The 20,393-nt window shown below is 35.6% G+C and overlaps 2 protein-coding genes across 6 annotated transcripts in view; both read left to right on the top strand.

Annotated features, from left to right (window-relative positions):
* The first annotated feature begins 509 nt into the window (after positions 1 to 509).
* LOC115240515 (ras-related protein Rab-35) lies at positions 510 to 4,216 on the top strand. Its single transcript, XM_029815716.1, has 3 exons — positions 510 to 930; positions 1,697 to 2,121; positions 2,315 to 4,216. The coding sequence occupies exons 1-3, from the start codon at positions 879 to 881 to the stop codon at positions 2,441 to 2,443; spliced, it is 606 nt and encodes a 201-aa protein (XP_029671576.1). The 5' UTR covers positions 510 to 878; the 3' UTR covers positions 2,444 to 4,216.
* A 3,696-nt stretch (positions 4,217 to 7,912) lies between these two features.
* LOC115240533 (F-box/LRR-repeat protein 14) overlaps positions 7,913 to 20,393 on the top strand; it is a 90,930-nt gene continuing 78,449 nt past the window's right edge. For 4 of the 5 annotated variants that reach the window (XM_029815744.1, XM_029815742.1, XM_029815743.1 and 1 more), the window contains exon 1: positions 7,913 to 9,570. In XM_029815744.1, the coding sequence (XP_029671604.1) occupies positions 7,918 to 9,438 (1,521 nt within the window). In that variant the 5' untranslated portion in view covers positions 7,913 to 7,917 and the 3' untranslated portion in view covers positions 9,439 to 9,570. Of the gene's footprint in view, positions 9,571 to 9,694; positions 11,022 to 20,393 lie in introns of those variants that run through there. The other variant, XM_029815745.1, reaches the window with a different exon arrangement.

The raw sequence follows: 20,393 nt of genomic DNA, 5'->3' as shown, positions 1-20,393 counted from the left end.
TGCAGTCAATCCTGAGGAATGATAATCGTATACCAGAAAAGTGACATTTTTCGTTTTCCATCATTATCATAATAAGGTTCAGTTTCAGTTTCAGACTCTCACGTACGTATGCTCGCACGCACACATGCAAAACGAGTTTGTCCCTCAAGGCGCGTTTGTAGCGCTCATGTACGATTATTCGCTTGAGTGTGCAAATACGCCTTGAGAGACAATGTGTATGTGCGTGCATACGTATATGATACGTATCAAGCGGTACGAGCGGCCTTGGTCGAGTACTGTCGTGTTCAGACACGTTAAGCCCGAATCGCACTAGCGGCTCGCGGCTGCGATTGCGATTACGTTTGTGATTGTGATTTGCTACGCTCCAATCATACTTGCAATTGGTGGTTTCTGATTGGCTGAGGCAATTGCAATCGCAGTCGCGAGCCGCTAGTGTGATTTGGGCTTAACGCGATCGATCGCAATTGAATATCGGACTTGAGGAGTGATCAAACGCCGGGATCGTTGAAAACGCCAACGCGAGAGATCAAGAACATGGCGGCGGTGACAGGCTGGTGACAATTTGATATGGGATGGGCGTCGCGTTGAACGAGGGAGAGCGCAGAGCCTTTTTTTCCCGTCGTGATGATAATGAATGGTGATACCACGGCGTATAAACATGGCGATCATTTGATATCGCAGTCGTCTTCCGATTCGCGAGTCTCGCTGCTCAAGATCGTGCGGGGGTAAGGTAGGTAGGTAGGTATACAACGTTCTCGTCTCGTTTGGTCATCGTGGACGCACACGCCCGCCCGTGGAAAACGTCGGGAGTTTCGCATCATCATAAGGATCATTCTCGTCATTTTTTCCCGCGGCATCATCAAGAAGACCGGATAAAAATGGCCCGGGAATACGATCATCTGTTCAAGCTGCTTATCATTGGAGACAGTGGTAAATATTAAATATACGCAGCATCACCATACTGTAACGTGTGTAGAGAAACGCGCAATTAAAGAAATCTCCCGCAGTCGCGTATTTTTTTCTCTCTTCTCTCTCTCTCCTCTCTGTCCGAGAAAGAGAGAGAGAGAGAGAGAGAGAGAGAGAGAGAGAGAGAGAGAGAGAGAAATGACGGATCGCGCAGTCTTTATGCGTCAAGTGTTGTGTGATGCTCGTTGATAATCGCCTATCATTACCACTAGTGCCAGTTTATTAAATGATGAGTCTGATGACATGTATACATTGACTATCCGCTGCACTGTTGGCATAGCTTAGATAGATTTCATGATGTGAAAATTGTCCTTCCTGTACGGCAGATTTAGAGCCAGTGGTAGGAGATTACGCACATTGCAATGTAAAAGGAAAGAAATCATAAGATAATGAAGTGATAAAGGGATACTTATCAGCGAACTTTTTATCACTTATTCATTTCCCATAATCAATTATTTTTTTGTTATTAATATTAGTTTATGAATATAATAAAAGATTTATATTTATATATATATTTTTTTTTACTTTAAATATAATTATATACAAAAAATATATTTTATAAAAATATTTTATAGAATAATGTGGAAATATATATTTGTCATGGCACTAATGTTTGTTTAAAAAAAAAGTGTACATTTTTGTATATTTTTTTGAAAATTATTTTTATAAATATTTTTTTAATGTACATGTAAAGATTCCCTTCTGATATATATTCCCTTTTGTCTTTAAGGTGTAGGTAAAAGCTCGCTACTTCTGAGATTCGCCGACAATACTTTCAACGGCAGTTATATAACTACGATAGGAGTGGATTTTAAAATACAAACCGTGGAGATAGATGGTGAGCGAGTAAAGCTGCAAATTTGGGATACCGCTGGGCAAGAACGTTTCCGGACAATAACTTCAACTTACTACAGGGGAACACACGGCGTTATAGTTGTATATGATGTGACCAGCGGTGATACATTTGCGAACGTTAAGCGATGGTTGCATGAAATCGAACAGAATTGTGATGTGGTTAACAGGGTACTCGTAGGAAATAAGAATGACGCACCTAATCAGAAAGTGGTGTTAACGGAGGATGCACAAAGATTCGCCAATCAAATGGGAATACAGTTGTTTGAAACCTCTGCCAAGGACAACATTAATGTCGAGGAAGTACGTCACTCTAATTTCTCTTCATTTGTTATATAATTTTAATAGGTCAAACTTTAAGCTCTATTTAATTATTGCTATTGTTATATTAATTATAAACAAGAGTAATTATACGTCAAAGTTTAAAAAGATATTTGTTAATAAATTTGTAGACGATTCATATTTTACTAAGAAATTTACAATGTGTTATTTGTAGATGTTCATGGCAATAACGCGGCAAGTGTTGCGGACCAAAAAAGAGCGCAAGGAGCGGCAAGCCATACAAACCAACGAGACAGTTAATCTGAGGAAAAGCACAAAACAGCATAGGAAAAAATGTTGTTAGCGAGCGTTGTATAAGCATGCTACTCCCTATTCACAAAATATTATTTGATACGATAATTAGGACAGAATAAAACAGAGAGCATGTGTTAGTATCACTAGCGGACATGAGACGCTGGAAACCCTGATATTTTCTAACACCAACTTTTTTGTGAGTTTTGTATTCCAATTATGATACCTAAGATTGTATGCTAACTAAAAAAAAGATGGTATACACTTTTGATGTTAGTAGATATCGTATTTAAATGTCGAGTCAGAATATCGAGCGAGCGCATAGGGCTTATTTAGTAAAAACGATTGTCTATGTGACATTCCTTTCGGCTTTCATGTGCTGCGTTTAAGAACAAAGGCCTATTCATTTGTAACAATTATGAAAGTAACTTATCATACATATACACATGCAAATATTAAAAATTATTGTCACATAAACATACGCGCGTTTCGTATCACGTAATTGTTAAATAAAACGTAACTAATGAACGCTCCTTCACAAAATACATCTTTCGCTAATTTTTCCAAAGCCATTTTGGTCATTGCATAGAATTTTGCTGCATTTTCGACTATGAGTTACCATATTTTAAATAAATTGTATTTAAAGTGAGTAGGATTAAAGTTTCTTGAACAAACGAGCAACGGATATTATTAGCTAATCCAAATAATTTGCATAGAACGTTTTAGTAAAATTAAGGATCCTGTATATATATAGTTTGATGACGCTTTCAGTGCACTCTAAAAGATACGATCAGACATTAAGGCACAATTGAATGTATTAATTGATTGATATACAAAAAAGACTGCATACTGTTTAAAAATTATTAAAAAACTGCTTGGTCATATGAAATTTGATATACTTCCTACTGTATTCAAAAGACTGTCGTAACAAATTGAAAACCAATCGCGATTTGATTTACGAAATTTACACAGTGAGCATAATTTATAATTTTCTCTTCCGACTTTCATATCTAATGAAATTACAGATGCGATTTTCTCTGATTATTGAAAGTGATAAATTTTCTCCAGTAAAAGATATATATGCTCTTTATTATATACTTTCGAGATATCAGAATACGCAGTATTTAGTTGGGCGCATCAATAAAATATTAAACAGTATTATATATATATACGTCACTTTTTAATTTTATATACGGTCTAATGTATGTCTATATGCATAATAGCGGCTCTATAACGAGAAAAAGAAAAAGTTTATATCTATGCGTCCGAAATTTATATATACTCGGAGAGAGATATCGCAGAAAAGTACTTTAAATTGTCCATGCATTTGCGGCGAACATACACACACGCCCATATACACACAGTTAAATATTTATTGCAGAAGGGTAGATAGCAAGACGATAAAATACGAATGATGATCGGTCATGTCCAGCTATGACAGAAGCTGTCTGTATTAATCTGTGATAATAGTTAAGATAATGTCGCCAGCTGCCACTGTGTAATACTGCTGCATGTACCTACTACCTCCCCCCCCCCCTCTTCCCTTCCCCCATTATAATTATTGTAATTAATATCATTAGCCATTGTTTCTCTCTTCTTCTTTTTTTTTCTTTCCTTTAGTATCAATTACATATCTCCCTTAGAGGCAATAAAGCGGCATCCTACAAAATGTGTACATATTATCTACTTGCCAGTTTTAGTGGCATATTATTCATGAAGTATTTCAATCGAGCATATTCATCTTGTTTACTATTGTACAGTTACGACGTTGTAATATTATTATACATACTACGATTATAAATAAATAGGAATCTACATGTATGTATTAAATATAAGTATTGCTTTTTTCACTCCTATATCTCTATTGAGTTGGAAAACTGCTCCAAATTGAATATGTTTTCTTTAAATAATCTCAAATATGTGTAAAAACAAAAGGAAACGCTACTGGTTAATAATAGCAACGGATATGCTCGAGAGAAGAGAAAGGCCAAAGGGATATTTTCACGAGAGCTTTGTGTGCATGTATTGATTCCTAATGTCATATGCAAATTATTTCTAACTTATGAAAATATATATAATTTTTTTTAAAACGAATGTAATATATCTATATAGCGGCGGCTTTAACGTCATGTGAAAATTATAAGAGGTACTTCGATGGCGCGTAAGATAAGCGCCGCCGCGGAAGAAAAGCCCTGAAGCGTGGAATTTAGGACGCGGAGAACTTAAACGCGAAGAATCATATATTCAATCTATATATCAGTGGATCGATGCGTGCCGTCACATACAGGGCGTACCTGGCATCACGCGCTTACCACATATCTCTCTCCAGTGAATTTAAAATTTGATTTCAATTTAGCCAAGTTTTCCGTTATGACGTAGTCTCTCCGTATATATCTAATTTTTAATATTATCAAAATATATATATATATATATATATATATAATTTTGAAGAGCCGTTTTATCAATACAGAATATAATTAGACGTAAATCTTATATACGTTTTTATTCGTTAATGATAGACTTCGTATGATAACATTTTTATTATCGTCTCGTTTTTTACATGCGTTTTGTATATCCGATTTTTTTCTACAACTTATCGCAGTCGATGAAATTATACACACTGTGTGCTTATACTTAATTGCTTGAACATTATTTATATTATGCACTAGAGGAAAGATTATCGACATATAAATTTCAACGAGATGTATATATCTATACAAATATGCGTGTACAATTTCTTCAGGATACATATATGTGTTTTGGATCGATCGAAACGCACCACTGACGTCTCCAATGTGCAGCACGATCCTGCAATTTCATTAATTAGCGTGCAAATCGTTTCACAAGTTGAATCGCGCTGCTTAAATATTCCATTTGTGTCAGTAAACGTGAGCAAAGATCTTTAAAGAAATCCGTACTTTATAATGTATTAAAATTGTAAATATCAAATATTATATAATTATTATATGTACATTAAATATTATATATCAAATATTATATATCAAATATTATATATAATTATTTAAATCATATGTATCTAATCAGTATAAAAATCATATGTATATATATATGTATATATAATCTTGTTACACATGCTTATCCATTTATCAAAATCTGTATATAATTACTAACATTACTAAGCCCCTCTCCATTTTGTCACAGAAATTACACATCGTGTCATAAATTGCCTTACGATTAAACTCTTTTTACAGAGTTCATTTTGCATTCTTGACAAGCAGAAAATTTTCAAAAATTTAATTGTGTAAAAACAGTCGCACACAGTCGTTTTTCGCATATTCGAAATGTTTGTTTTTCCCGATGTATTTATTCCTTTCGCAAGATCTGAAAAAAGAGCGTTATCATAACGGAGTATTATACATGTATTATTATTATTTATGGAGTACATATTGAGGAGAGAACCGAGTCGAGATCGAACAACGGGGATGATCGATGCGTTGATCAAAGATATATATGAACGCAAAAAATAGACGATGAGATTATCTCGCCGTCTCCCGGCCCCTCATCTGAATTTTCGGAAACTATTTCCAGCGACAAAGACCGATATTACAATATAGGCTGCGATCGCGAAGACGCTAGAAATGCTTCGAAGCGTTTGATTGACCAATTAGGACAAAAAGAGTAAAGATTTATTTATTCTGATTGGTTAATGCAATGCTTCGAAGCATTTCTAGCGTCTTCCCGACCGCAGTCATATGTCTTGCGTGCGTGCGTTATATGTCTCGTCGCGCGCAAAAAAAAAAACGGGGGGACGGAGGAGGGGGGGAGCAAAGAACGAAAAGAAAAACAGAAAAAAGGGAGAGACAACGAAGAGAATTCAGTGTTTATTTGATATATCGTGCAACGCGAATCGGCGTTATTCTGGAGAGGGGGACGGGGGAAGCGAACGCGATAGTTTCTCACGCGCAATGTGGCCCGTAGGTGAAGAGGAAGGGGGGAGGGGAGGGTGTGGAAGAGAAGCAAGGAGAGAGAGGAGAGGAAGAGGGATGCTACACGGTGGTGCGCACCGTGTATATGCCTCTCTCTCTCTCTCTCTCTTTCTTCTCCCCCGTGCATGTGTGGTGGTGCCATATCGTCCGCCGGAAGAAGAAGCGCGCGTAAGCGACCCTGCGTATATATATATATATATACACCCGTGTACGTCGTCGTAGTGGTCGTCGTCTCGCGTGCAAAAAGAGTCAGCCAGTCGTCGCGGCCCACGGGACAGAGCGAGAGGATAGAGGAAGTGACTACGATGCGCGCGACGAGGATGGAGTGCGCGGGTGAGTGCAAAGAGGCGCGTCGTAGCGGGCGGGTGTGAGAGGGAAAGGGAGAGAGAGAGAGCGACGGAGCGAGATAGATATAGTCGGTGAGAGAGAGAGAGAGACGCTCTCTCTTGGTGCGACGCGAGTGGGACTGAGAAGGAAGTGACTACGATGCGCGCGACGAGGATGGAGTGCGCGGGTGAGTGCAAAGAGGCGCGTCGTAGCGGGCGGGTGTGAGAGGGAAAGGGAGAGAGAGAGAGCGACGGAGCGAGATAGATATAGTCGGTGAGAGGGAGAGAGACGCTCTCTCTTGGTGCGACGCGAGTGGGACTGAGAGAGGCGACGAGGACGAAGAAGAAGGAACGGAGAAGAGTTCCAGACGGTGGCTATAACGCGATATATAGGTAGTGCGTTTTGGTTAATGCTGTGCAAAAGAGAGAGAGAGAGAGAGAGAGAGAGTGGTGATACTTTGGTGAAAAGTAACTCTCTCGGCGATAATCGAAGTCGCGTGTCCGCACTCTCCCGCGTTGTTATCTCTCCACTTTCCGACGATCTCGCGAGATAAATTTTCCTCTCCCTCCCCAGACCCCCCCCCTTCCCTCTTCGTTCGATCACGTCGTAAATCGAGCGCCCCGCGTCGCCGATTCGTGTCGACGCGGTGATATCGCGGCGACTGTCGCGACGATCGATAGCCGCGATCAATAGCGAGAAAGAGAGAGAAAAGGAGAGATTATCGCGCGCGCGTGACATTCATCGTGTCGGATAAATACGTGTGCCTAGAGAAATTGTGCCGCGTAGAGTCGTACGCGAGATAAAGGAAAAGTCGCTTTTTTGTTATGCGACTCCGCCTACGAGTTCGGCGCACATAACCTAACCTAACCTAACCTAATCTAACCTAAAAGCGACAAAGATTAGAGATTAGAGATCGGGCGGGAGAAAGTGGAGCGCGAAAAGAGAAGTGGGAACGGGTACGAAAAAGACGAAGTAAGATTTCAAGATAGAGGAGAATAATCATCGCGACGGGCAAGGACACGACGAGCGCTCGACGATCGCTCGTTCGTCGTCGACGATCGCCGCGGCGGCGGAGTCGCCGCGCGTGAGACTTCGGCGGGTGCCAGCGGCGGCAGCGGCGACGGGGTCGCAAGACGGTCAACACGACGACGGGGAAGACGAGGACGACGACGACGGCGGTGGCGGCGGCGGGGACGGCAGTGGTGGCGGCGACGACGACGACGGCGACGACGACGACGACGACGACGGCGATATGGAGGAAAGTCAGCTGTTGATGACGGAACTTCCGGTGCCGTTGACGCCGAGCGGCGGCACGACGCTGCTACATCGTCCGGGCCATTTCTATCACCTGCATCAGCCGCACCTGGCGATATCGACGCCGCAGAGCCAGGCGATCCTTCAGCACAACTCGGGCGGCGCGGCCAGGCATTACGGCACTGACGGCAACGCCGGCTGCGGCGGCCTACGCGATCTGCCCGCCTACACGATCGGCCAGGGCGGCGGCATCTCGTCGCGCCATCAGCTACACCCGCATCAGGTGCACCAGCGCGGCAAATTGGCGACCCACGGCCAGCCCGTCGCGAGCACCCACGTGTCCTGCCTCTATCCGGAGATCCTCGCGCTCATCTTCAGCTACCTGGACGTATGCGACAAGGGACGCGCCGCGCAAGTGTGCACCGCATGGCGCGATGCCGCTTATTATCGCTCGGTCTGGCGAGGAGTCGAGGCGCGACTGCATCTGAAGAAACAAGCGCCGGCGTTATTCGCCAGCTTAGTGCGACGTGGTGTTAAGAGGGTGCAGGTACTGTCATCGCGACGCGGCATCAGCGACGTGCTCAAGGGTGTGCCGAATCTCGAAGCGCTTAACCTGTCCGGTTGCTACAATATCACCGATGCTGGTCTCACGAACGCCTTCAGCCAGGAATACCCGTATCTCACCGAGCTCAATCTATCGCTCTGTAAGCAAGTGTCGGACACTTCGATCAGCAGGATAGCTCAATATTTAAAGAATCTCGAGCACCTCGAACTGGGCGGGTGCTGCAACATCACCAACACTGGCCTGTTGCTGATCGCTTGGGGTCTCAAAAAGCTCAAGCGGTTGGATTTGCGAAGCTGCTGGCATGTTTCCGATTTGGGTATCGCTCATTTGGCCGGTCTGAATCAGGAGACCGCGGATGGCAACCTCGCCCTAGAGCATCTGAGTTTGCAGGACTGCCAACGGTTGAGCGACGAAGCACTCAGGCATGTATCTATCGGTCTCACCACTCTCAAGTCCATCAACCTGTCCTTTTGCGTATGTATAACCGACTCCGGCGTCAAGCATTTGGCTAGAATGCAGAGTCTGCGCGAGCTCAACTTGCGCTCGTGCGACAATATTTCCGATATCGGTATGGCGTATCTGGCCGAGGGCAGTAGTCGCATCACCTCGCTCGACGTGTCCTTCTGCGACAAGATCGGCGATCAGGCCCTCGTGCACATCTCTCAAGGTCTATTCAACCTCAAAACTTTATCGCTGTCCGCCTGCCAGATCAGCGACGAGGGTATCTGCAAGATCGCCAAGACCTTGCACGACCTCGAGACCCTCAACATCGGCCAGTGCAGCCGGCTCACCGATCGAGGCCTATACATCATCGCCGAGAGCATGAAGAACCTCAAGTACATCGATCTATACGGCTGCACCAAGATTACCACTAGCGGCCTAGGTCGGATCATGGACCTGCCGCAGCTCAGTATCTTGAATCTCGGTCTGTGGCACATGGCCACAGTGCGGTGATGGCTTTTTCCGTGGCAGAGTGCTCGGAACGAGCGCCGTCAACGTCATCGTCATCGTTACCAAGGCGACAACGACTCCTCGTGGCGACTCAAGGACAACCTCGTTTTCGCGCGCACGTTTCTGCCGCAGGCGGTAAGTCTCTTGCTGTCACTCCGAACACTCCGAAGTCGTCCGAACGTCTTCGACATCTTCGACATTATAGTCGTCGGCGGATAGCGTTAGCTCGTTTCGAGACAGGAATTCCTCTTTCTCGTAGAAGGGAAAGGCAAACCGCGCTCGTTCTGGAGGGACACTATTTCCCAACAAGATGGTACGAATCCCCTCGAGGAGAGCTTCCTTTCCCCGAGAAAGCGGCCGTCTCGAGCAACATATACATATGTCAATCAACTCGATGTGACCAATGTCACCACGCCTCTTCGTTCAGATGTTTCGCATAAACGCGCTTCTCTCGATAATTAATTGATCGTTAATCAGTACAGCAATATGGAGTGCAATATGAAAAAGATTTTGAAAATTTTATTGATGGAATTGTATCATCGATGCTGTTGGTTTAAGTTTGACCATTGTCATTTATCTCGTAAAAAGAAAAATGAAAATTAATTGTATATTTATGCAGTTCTGTGCAAGATCTTTTTTCGGATATCTTTATAGATAATGCACTGCAATTTTGTGAACATTTATAATATCAAATTTATTAGCATCAACTCTTGGAAAAATAGACGACTATTTCATGTTTAATATTTGTCTCAAATGTCTCATATTGACATTTGTATCTTTTTCGTGATTTGGTTTCGCCCTTTTTCTTTTTAATCTCAAATCTATCATTTATATTCGTGTATATTGCACAAGTAGGGTTAAATAGAAAACAATGTATGAAATTTTCTTAATGTTGCAGGATACGTTTCTGAAACATTTTTTCACATAGATTCTCCTTTGAAATATATACAAAAAGAATATATATTTCTCTTTATGAGTTACTTTATCCTACGTGTGGCGCACGTTCTCTCTTATCTAACAGTTTAATCATACGTGTGAAGGTCAATGATGCAATGTAAGGCTGAGATTGGAACACGTCGCATAAATCCCGCGTCAATTGCGCATAGCATGCGATAAAAATTCGATCTGTTAAAGACAAGAATCCTTTTCGCACATGAAAATATTTAAAATTCTTGAATAATCGGTCTGCTTTCTATTCCTAATAATGAAATAAGAACTTTACAGTAGATTGGGTCATTCCGCTTATATCTGCATGAATCAATTAAATCTGATGAACTTGCGTACCTATTTAGGCAGGATTTTATATTTTTCTTTACGGAAGAGAGAGATGAAGTTAATTTGATCGCATCACCGCAACGAAGAAGCTCTATTGACACGAAGAAGCGATCGTGAGACTGCTTCTTCATATGATTTGTTGTGAAATACATAGCATGCACAGTGAATTCTCGTTTTTCTTAACTATCTTGGGCGGATCTCGGGTCGCCACAATCGAGCGTAGGACGAACTCGACGAACCTACGTATGTATCTCAACATACGAATATAAGCAGGGTTGCCACCTCGGAATCTCCGTTTGTCCGGAGATCGACTAAAAATATAAAAAAACAAAAAAAAGAAGAGAAAGAGTGAGGAAGGGGGGGGGGGAGAGGCAGAGTGATATGCTGCAGTACAACAAATTTCGTTTATTTCTGCTATCTATTATATATTGCACTTTCTCCTTCTTCGTGCTTACTGTACTTATTCATAATCTAAACTTTTTTCAGCGCTATATTATACATTTCACATTGCACTAATAAACCCGCTGTTTATAGAACAAAAATTCAAAACACGATATCATTAGGACTGCGGCATACAAAATACTTTTATACTTGCTTCATTACTTTAAAATTGTACTTCTTATTATTTAATACGCTCTTTAGTAATTCTATTTCTTCAGACTTGGTAATATACTTATAAAATTCTTTGCAATTCATATTATAATCCATTTTTGTGCAAATTTCGGCTCTTATTTACTTCACTTTCAAGCGGTTTTGTTCATCGCTTTATACATTATTCATTAATGAAAAAATTTCTTCCACATAACTATTGTTCATTAGTATCCCTAATATATATTGTATTATTTTCAGTAACTCGCTCAAATTATTATTTTCATCATTTGCAAAGATTTTTCTCCATTTTTCATCTAATATATCATTATCATTATTTATAGAAAGTAATAGATTTTTTACAACGTGTATTTTATTATATAATTTATCTTCGTTAATAATTACATTAAAACAAGTTGACACATCCAAAACATTTTCATAATTAAAATTATTTTTTAAATTAAACAAAAAATTCCATTTTTTTATAAATAATTGAATCACAGCCTTATACAAAATTAATTTTAGTAAATATAATATTAAATATTTTTCTTTAATTTAAATCTTTTAGATGTTGCCTAACATGATAATTAATTTTCCGATATAGTAATCAATTTCTAAAATTAAGTTATTTGGAAAAGATTCTATAAAAATATTACAAGAATATAATGTATTAATCATAATTATTTATTGCTTGGAATAACAAAAAAATATGAAATAATATTATTTTATATTGTCTATCAAAATATATATAATTAATTAGAAGAGTTCAAAGAGTGAATAGGAGATGCTCATATAAATATATTTATTAATATTCTTCTTTGAAATTAAAAAAGTGCATTAATAAGAAAGATAATTAATTTGTATAAAAAAGAGCTATCGATAACTAGGCAAATGTAAAAATAATACAAGATATTTTCTTCTTTTTACTTTAAATAAAGAAATAGATATTGTTTATTGAAAATTTAAATTACGATTTTAAAGGAGATAATTTACAATAATAAAACACAATGGGAATAATTATAAAACCAAAAACGCCTTATTGTTTTGCCACATTTACCGCTATTATATTTGCAACTCTTAACCCTCAACTTTCGTAGCAAGAGAAAAAAACCATTAAAAAAAAATTAAATATTCCAGCAGCCCGGAGATTTTCTCTTTCGGCCGGAGATTCATAGATTTTCTCCTTCGCTCGGAGATTCCAGATCAAAACCGGAGAGGTGGCATCCCTGAATATAAGCCGCGAAATAGTTCTAGCTAGATGATTGGAGATAGATATTTATACAGGAATTTTTAAAGGAGGATTATCTTTTAAACAAGTGTGTTTACTCCTCCTTTAAATCTTTAATTCTATAAATTAATGCTACTTTGAAGCTAATGCTACTTTGAAGCTAAAAATGCTCTCGATATTTTGATGATTGAGGTAAATCCTTTTTATGTAGGAGCTAAGGTAGCACAGTAGGTTTTAATAAAATCTTTATTGAAGCTTCATCTTCACATCTGCCTAGCTAGCCCCCCCCCCCCACATAGCGCAAATTTAATAAAAAAATTATATAATTATGCGCTTACCAAATGCATAAAAAAAATTTTCGCGCCTTTTTAGCAAAAAAAAATTTTATTGTGGGGGCTGAGTGGACAGTCAGCAAGCCCCTCCACCCCACCCATTAATAACAAATAATTTCGAAAAACAAATATGCAGGATTTATGCGCTAATTATGCGCTATTATATCAAGATAATTTTGATTTTTGCGTTGCAATCCTTAAGGGACTTTCCTCTTGAAGCAAAGGGAAGCAAAGAAATTCTCATATAACTTGTTGTTTACTCAGACTCCACAAAAAAAAATGTTTTTGCTAAACTAAAAAAGCGCAAAATTTTTTTTGATGAATTTGGTGAGTGCATAATTAGTGCATAAATCATATAATTTTTTTATTGAATTTGTGCGTAACGCGGGAGGCTAGCTAGGAAGACGTTTCATCTTCTATATGTATATATATTTTGTTCATAAAATTATATTAATAAAATAATAAATTAATAAGTAAAAAAGGAAAGATAGATTAAATCATGTAAAATGTAATTTTATTCATTTAACACTGTAAAATAATTTAGTTTAATTTAACAATCATGAAATAATACGGTTATATAAGATATAAGACACAAAAAAGATATTAATTCTAATACAAATATTTATATTTTTTGGTATATTTATTACATATATTTTTTATAATAATAAAAATTATTAATAATTTAGTTAATATATATGGAGAAATAAATCTGAAACTTAAAGACGGTAATTAATTACAAATAAATAATTTTTAATAACTAAATATTTTTTTATTTTTGTTTATAAAGTTTTTTTTATTACTCGCAAAAGAGGTTGCCTCATAAATATTATACATTTGCACGCTTTTAGATTGCTGGGGTATTTGCAGATTTGGATTATTGTTAATTCTGGAGTCGCTTCTGGAGCCCATTATTGCTATGAAATCTATAGAGAAATAAAAGAAAATTTTGAAAAGTCTAACGGTTTAATATAGATAACAAGATTGAGAAAATTTTGTTAATATAATTTATATATATTTTATTAATATGATTTATATATATACTTTATTAATATAATTTTATGAATCGAAACATATACGTATAGGAGATGAAACTTCAATAGAGGTTTGATTTGAATCTACTGTGCTATCTTAGCTCTTACTTAAAAAGGACCTACTTTAATGCTAAATTAGCGAAAACACATTTCAAACATTTTTAGATTTAAAGTAAGAATAAATTTTATCCTTGCAATTGAACCTCTTTTACTATCTTATAACTCTTATTATACAATAGACTTAAAGGTTTAGCATAGCAAATAATCAAATGCATAGATATTTAATTCTTCAGATTTAAAATTATGGATTTTATTTACACAGTTAATATATTTTCTGTTACTAAATAATCAGGTGCAAAATTCCTAACAGTTTCGGATACCTGAAAATTTTCGGAGATTTGTTGATCGTTTGGCTTGTTATAAGTTATCCCTTCCAGAATATTCGAGCAAGTTGGAAAGTCCAAAATTTTGACTCGAAATCATTTCGTTATATGTGGAGGGTCTTATTGACGAGACTTTGGTTGCCTGATTTAATATCATTTCTCACGATGATCTCAATATGCTGGAGTTTTTACTACTGAATTCAATTGCAAAAGTCAAGCGGGAGATTCTTTATTGTTTTTCGTTTTTTTTTCATATGTTTACGTCATCCTGGAAAGAAAAGACAAATTTGAAATTTCAAATGTGTGGGATCAGTTGTTACAGTGTAATAACGTGCCCCGTCCGTTTTGTAACAACTAACCCCGAACGTCATTATTATTTTTAACCTAATTCCGTTTGTAAGCCAATTAAAGAGATTGATAAATACATGAAATGGAAGTTAATAGTGGATAAGATAAATATATGAGATAACAGCAATATACCTTTAGTCCTTTAAGTCAAAATTACATGTGAAAAACAACAAGAAAGAATTACCTTTTGAACAGAAAATGACAAAAATGCTCGCAATAACAATTCATGCCACTATAGACGCCAAATTACAATAGAGTTCTCTGTGCAACAAGTCATATGTTCGATGGATAGAGAAGTGTTGCGCCTAACGGAGGCCATTGAAAACTTATTGTAACTTGCTCCTTGTAACAACTAGCCTCAGTTTTCCCTATTTTTTGTACAAATTAATGTCTGTTATTAATTTTGTTGAAAATTTGATTAAATTTACTTTCAAGAAATATGGGAGGAACGTTTAAATCAGTACCATATGGAACCCGAGTCAGGTATATTAATCTATCTAAGCCAAATTATCAGAACATAATAAATTATATATGGAATTAATTTGCTAATTTTTTGCTATTTTTGCTTTTAAAAATAATTTTTTTGCTCCAACTATTAAAAAATTACGAAGAGCTAGATAGCTTAAGATTAAGTTACTACGCCATTGTAAAAAATAGCATATACATAAGTCAAAGCAAAAAATTAATAATACTAAAATTTGCTATTTTTTTGCTACTTTTTACTTTTAAAAACTTTTTTTTGCTCCAGCTTTTAAGAAGATACCAAGAACAAAATGCGACGCTCAAGAGTAAATCGCATTAAAGAAATTAGTTGCTCGCATTATTATAGCATCAGAATATCCCTGAAATATTTGCTCTCAAGATATCCAGGTCCCGAATTTTTTGCTCGCAAAATAAGTTTAAAAAATTTATATTTTACTCATAAGTCTGTTTAAATAAAATAACTTTTTAAAATTTTTTATATTTCTATTAGTTACAGGAATAATTGTGTGTTAACATTTAAACTAAACACATTATATTTATGTATAAATTTTTTTTTATTTATTTATATTTTTTTAATTATACATATAATTAAAACTAATTTATTATAATTTATTATAATATAGTTTGTTTTATAATTATATATTAATTATAAATATAATTAATTTTTATATAATTAAAACTTTAGACAACATGTTGAATTATAATTTTCCTATAATGTATTTACATATTTACATATTTTTAGACAATAGCGCGCTTATTAATGTTAAAAAATCTTCAATAGACAGATCATCGTCTAATCTGTTCCATGCATTTGCAAGAGCATGATTTTTTATTATCCAATTGTATCGTAAACGTATCAGGAGTTTCCCTGTTTTTAATATAGCCAAATCTCTGCGTGTAGTTGCTTGCAATTCTTCTAATTTTTCTGTACATCGAAAAAATTAAAACAAAAAGATATATATAGTTTATATGGAAAATAAAATGTATCTCATCTTTTATAAACTATTATTTGTTAACCGGAAATATATAAAACTTACTAATAAACATACAGGGATCATGATTATTTCCAAACTTATGATTTATTGTACGATGATATCTTTCAATTAAATTATTTGTTCATTTGAACTTGCGATATACTGAAAATCGGATTGGCTTTACACGCTTTATCTAAAAACGTTCATAATATTTAAAATAATATTTGAAACGACGTATCATCGGCTCCAAATTTGTATGTTCTCAAAATTCTTCCCAATTTCCATTGGGTCACTGGTGGCACATTGCTGTATAGTGTCCAATACTTTGCCTACGGTGCCCACATATCTTATAATTCTGCATAATTGCCTTTTTTCGTTTTCTTTATTTATTAGATATTTAGGTATTTCTTCTATAATATATTTTTTGGAAGTGACAATATCTATTATTGAACGGATTTGATGTGCTCTTACGCATTATTTGAATATACACGCGAACCGACACAGTGGCAGAAGGTTTAATTTCTGCATCACTTAATTCTGTTCGAAAATGACTGACTTGTTAAGTATATAATAATCGACACTGTTTGTGGTATTGAACACTATATAACATTTATTATATACTTTAGTTTTAGTATGAATTTGTAAGAAGCCGTGGAGCGCTCGGGGCCATACTTGACTCGCGATTGCGACTCTCTCGTTTTCGCCTAACTTGCACCTTGTACTGTGCACAAGCCGGACGAGGCGGACAGAGAGGCACCTAGGCCCAGGACTGTATGCATATCACGCAAATTCCAACAATTATTACGAAATCATCTGTAACATTACATTACATTAAAAGTAACAATTATTAAGATTTATCATTAATCATTCATCATTAAGAAGAAAATTAAAGGTATTTCCAAATATATTTCACCATTAAGATATCGTCGATCTATGTTTTGCGGTATGTAATGATTAATATATTATTGCACAGGATTGCAATCGTCTTGTTTTCCAAAATCACTTTGCAAAAAATTCTTGATAAAGATCTGATCTGAATCTTAAATTTCTTCTGTAACTTATTTTCTTATTTAGATTACGCTCGGCTCTTTTTTGTAAACGGTTTTCGATTATTGAATCAAACTCTTGTTTCGAAATAGAAATCTCAGAAGTATCAGTTTTGTCATCTGTTATTAAACTTTCTGATAAATTCTTCGATGACTCTAAACTGTTAACTGATAATTCTAATGTCGAGTTTATTTCCTTGTTTAATAAAATATTCTTAATATTACCTCTACAGAATAAATAATAAAATATCTCTATATAAGGAAAGTTATTTAATGATAAATCACATTTCACAGAACATTTAAGGAAAAATATTTTCTATAAACCGTCTTAAATTAGGTTCTCCAAGCCTAGATTTAAATTGATTGATATTTATAATTCTTTTAAAGAGAGTTCAGGACTCACTTTTTGCTGTTAAGAAAATTCTCAACCAGACAGATATTTTATCATCATTTTCTCTTACAAAATGAGAATAATAAGTGGACAATTATTTCGTCCAAATCTGACGGTGGAATAAAAACTGGATTCAATCTAATTCGTTATCTTTCAGCGAGATTATATATTTTCGATTTAAATAATTAAGTATATGGAATTGATAAATCATAAAAGCTGCGTCTGGAGTATAATCATATCTTGTAAGAGTCTCAGTTATCGTGTTTATTATAGAAAGAGATGACTTAATAGAACATACCCCATCATTTATTTCAGGAATTAAGCGATATTAAGGATACTTATAATTATTATAATAATTATCCTCAATTATTCCACAATTTAACTGACGAATGTTTGCATCGTTCAATAAATAAAATAAGTACTGTTGATTTAATCTGTATTGTGGATGTTTAGATGTCAAACGACATTTAACAAATTCATGATCATAAAGTTTGACTTGCCGAGTTTCATGTTGTCCATTAATACCAAAAGGGTATATATCTGGAAAGGGTGTATATCGCATCAAATCCAAATATTTTTCATAATTATCCAAAAGCAAATCCTGAATTTTTAACATTTGATAAGGTTATCGCAGTTTTATTTGCTTTTTTTTCATATAAAAGATATAGTATATTGCTCGTAATAGCTATTGTATTATCTTCATCAGTAACATGAGTTAACATTGCTTTCTATTGATCCTCTAATGCAATTTCTACATCATTTTTCGTCCCTTCTACCAGATTATTTAATGACTCAAGTTCGTTATCCAATGTTGCTTCTGTATTATTTTCTGTCTTTTCCGTTTGGAATTCTGAAGTTTTTAATTTTGTCAAACATAATTCACTGTGATCATTTGGCAATATAAAATGGGAGTATGAAGCATTATTACGCTTTAACCACGTTAAAGCGTTAAGTATTTTTTTAACATTTATTATCTCTTCTCAAATAATCTGTAATTTGGTCGGGATACCTCTAACTAAGCTATATAATTCGTGATTATTATTTATTGGGATCAATAATAGAGTAGAACATAGGCTGTGTTCCAAAATTCACTGCCAGCGTTGCAATCGTTACGTGATAAAGCATGCCATCAACAGCGTTTCATTTTTGTGAGCGTGATGCATTGTATGAATACAATGTTCAAAAAGGAACGCTACTTTCAGTGCTGGCGATGAATACTAGTAATTGAGATAATTTACAAATTAACCTACAAATATGGAGAGAAATGAGCGACAAAAATTTTTGGTTGGAACATATTTAAATATAATACTTGAAAAATCTGATGAGAGAGAGGAATCAAGCGATGAATCCGATTCGGCAGAAATAATAAATTCAATAAAAAATTATTTCGAACGTGTACCTAAATTACATTGCAATAATTATATCGAAAATGTAGTTTTGCAATATACTGACAGTGACTTTAAAAGCCATTTTCGGTAAGTTATTTATTTGATACATTATTATTATTTGCTTATTATATGTTATTAATTAATGCAACAAACAACATTAAAAAATATTTTTTGCGAAGAAATATAATGTATAATTTAAATATATAAAAAATGTCATGCTATATTTTAATGTGTTTTTCATAGCCTTAATCGATCAACGATGTTGCGTTGAGCAATAAGTTCGATATTATATATCCTGAGAGCAATAAATTAGCTAAATTAGCTAAAAACATTTTAAAACCAAAATCATAACAGCAATTAATTGCGTTGATATAGTTTATTTTTATAGATAAGCTAGCACCGCCATTCTTTCGGATCGATTTTTCTAATTAAACTGCAAGCAATAATGCAGAATACAATATTATAACAAATTAATATTGTTAGCTACTTATTTTTGATGATTTTATTTTACATGTTCATAATATGTCATATTAGTGCATAATTAAAAATTTAATATTTTCAAAATCTATTTGCAGTATCTTCGAGCAATTAATTAGCAATAAATTCTAGTGTATTTGTTTTTTTGATTTGCGACTTGCTATGTTTTTCGGAAGTGGGGATGCTAGCTTAATGGCAAGTCAGTACCTCCATCTTTAATATCATTTTCCTGATAATGAGTAGAAGCAATAAATTCGCACTTAGAGCAATAAATTAGCAACAAATTAGCACTTAATTATGCACTATAGCCGAACCCGATTTTTCGTGATGGGGGTGCCAGATTAATAGGGGTGGAAAAAATGCAGTTACGTAACATAAGATACACTATACTATGTCATCAGTGAATAATATCCTAATACTCGTAAAAATCGCTAAAAGCATTTTTAAATGCATCAGGGATTAAACAATATTACGTTTCATTCCGCGAGCAGGGCACAAATTATACATATCCTTAGTTTGCGCAGAGTATGTTGCGACCTTCGTCTCGATCGTGTTTTATATTTTTAGCAAGATTAAGTGTTGTTTGTTAAATTTATTTCGCAAGTACAATAATATCACTTCTATACGTTCGTTATTAATTCCGCAATTTTTCTTTTATTGGTAAAGAAAGAATTTATTTATGAGAAATTTGTTTGACAATCAACACATTCTGTTGAAAAATGTGTCTAACTAAAGTATTCATTTGCGTGTCCAAATCAATCGATACCATCGTTCTCTTTGTTGTTTTATTAATTTTTCTTTCTTCATTATTTCTCCTTCGGTAGTTTAAGCTATTAAAGTAATTGCAAAATAAATTTTTTAAATTTTAAAGACATTATTTGCAAGATTTTAATGATTTTTCGGCAAAATTATTTGGAAAAAGTGTTGTTTTGACATTAAAAATCAAATATTTCTGAAAAGCGAAATAAGTAATTATTTTTTTGCATATTCTCTCCATCTGTTTTCGCATTCCTG

This window comes from Formica exsecta, unplaced genomic scaffold, assembly GCF_003651465.1.
Source record: "Formica exsecta isolate Colony F162 unplaced genomic scaffold, ASM365146v1 scaffold44, whole genome shotgun sequence".
NCBI lineage: Eukaryota > Metazoa > Arthropoda > Insecta > Hymenoptera > Formicidae > Formica > Formica exsecta.
The sequence above is the reverse complement of the archived record's forward strand: the minus strand, read 5'-3'. Positions and strand labels throughout refer to the sequence as shown.

Bases quoted from the DNA above. Each gene is read 5' to 3' on its own strand.
- LOC115240515 (XM_029815716.1), top strand. From the start codon at position 879: ATGGCCCGGGAATACGATCATCTGTTCAAGCTGCTTATCATTGGAGAC. The intron at 931-1,696 runs GTAAATATTAAA...TTTGTCTTTAAG, and splicing joins GCTTATCATTGGAGACAGTG to GTGTAGGTAAAAGCTCGCTA. The intron at 2,122-2,314 runs GTACGTCACTCT...TGTTATTTGTAG, and splicing joins ACAACATTAATGTCGAGGAA to ATGTTCATGGCAATAACGCG.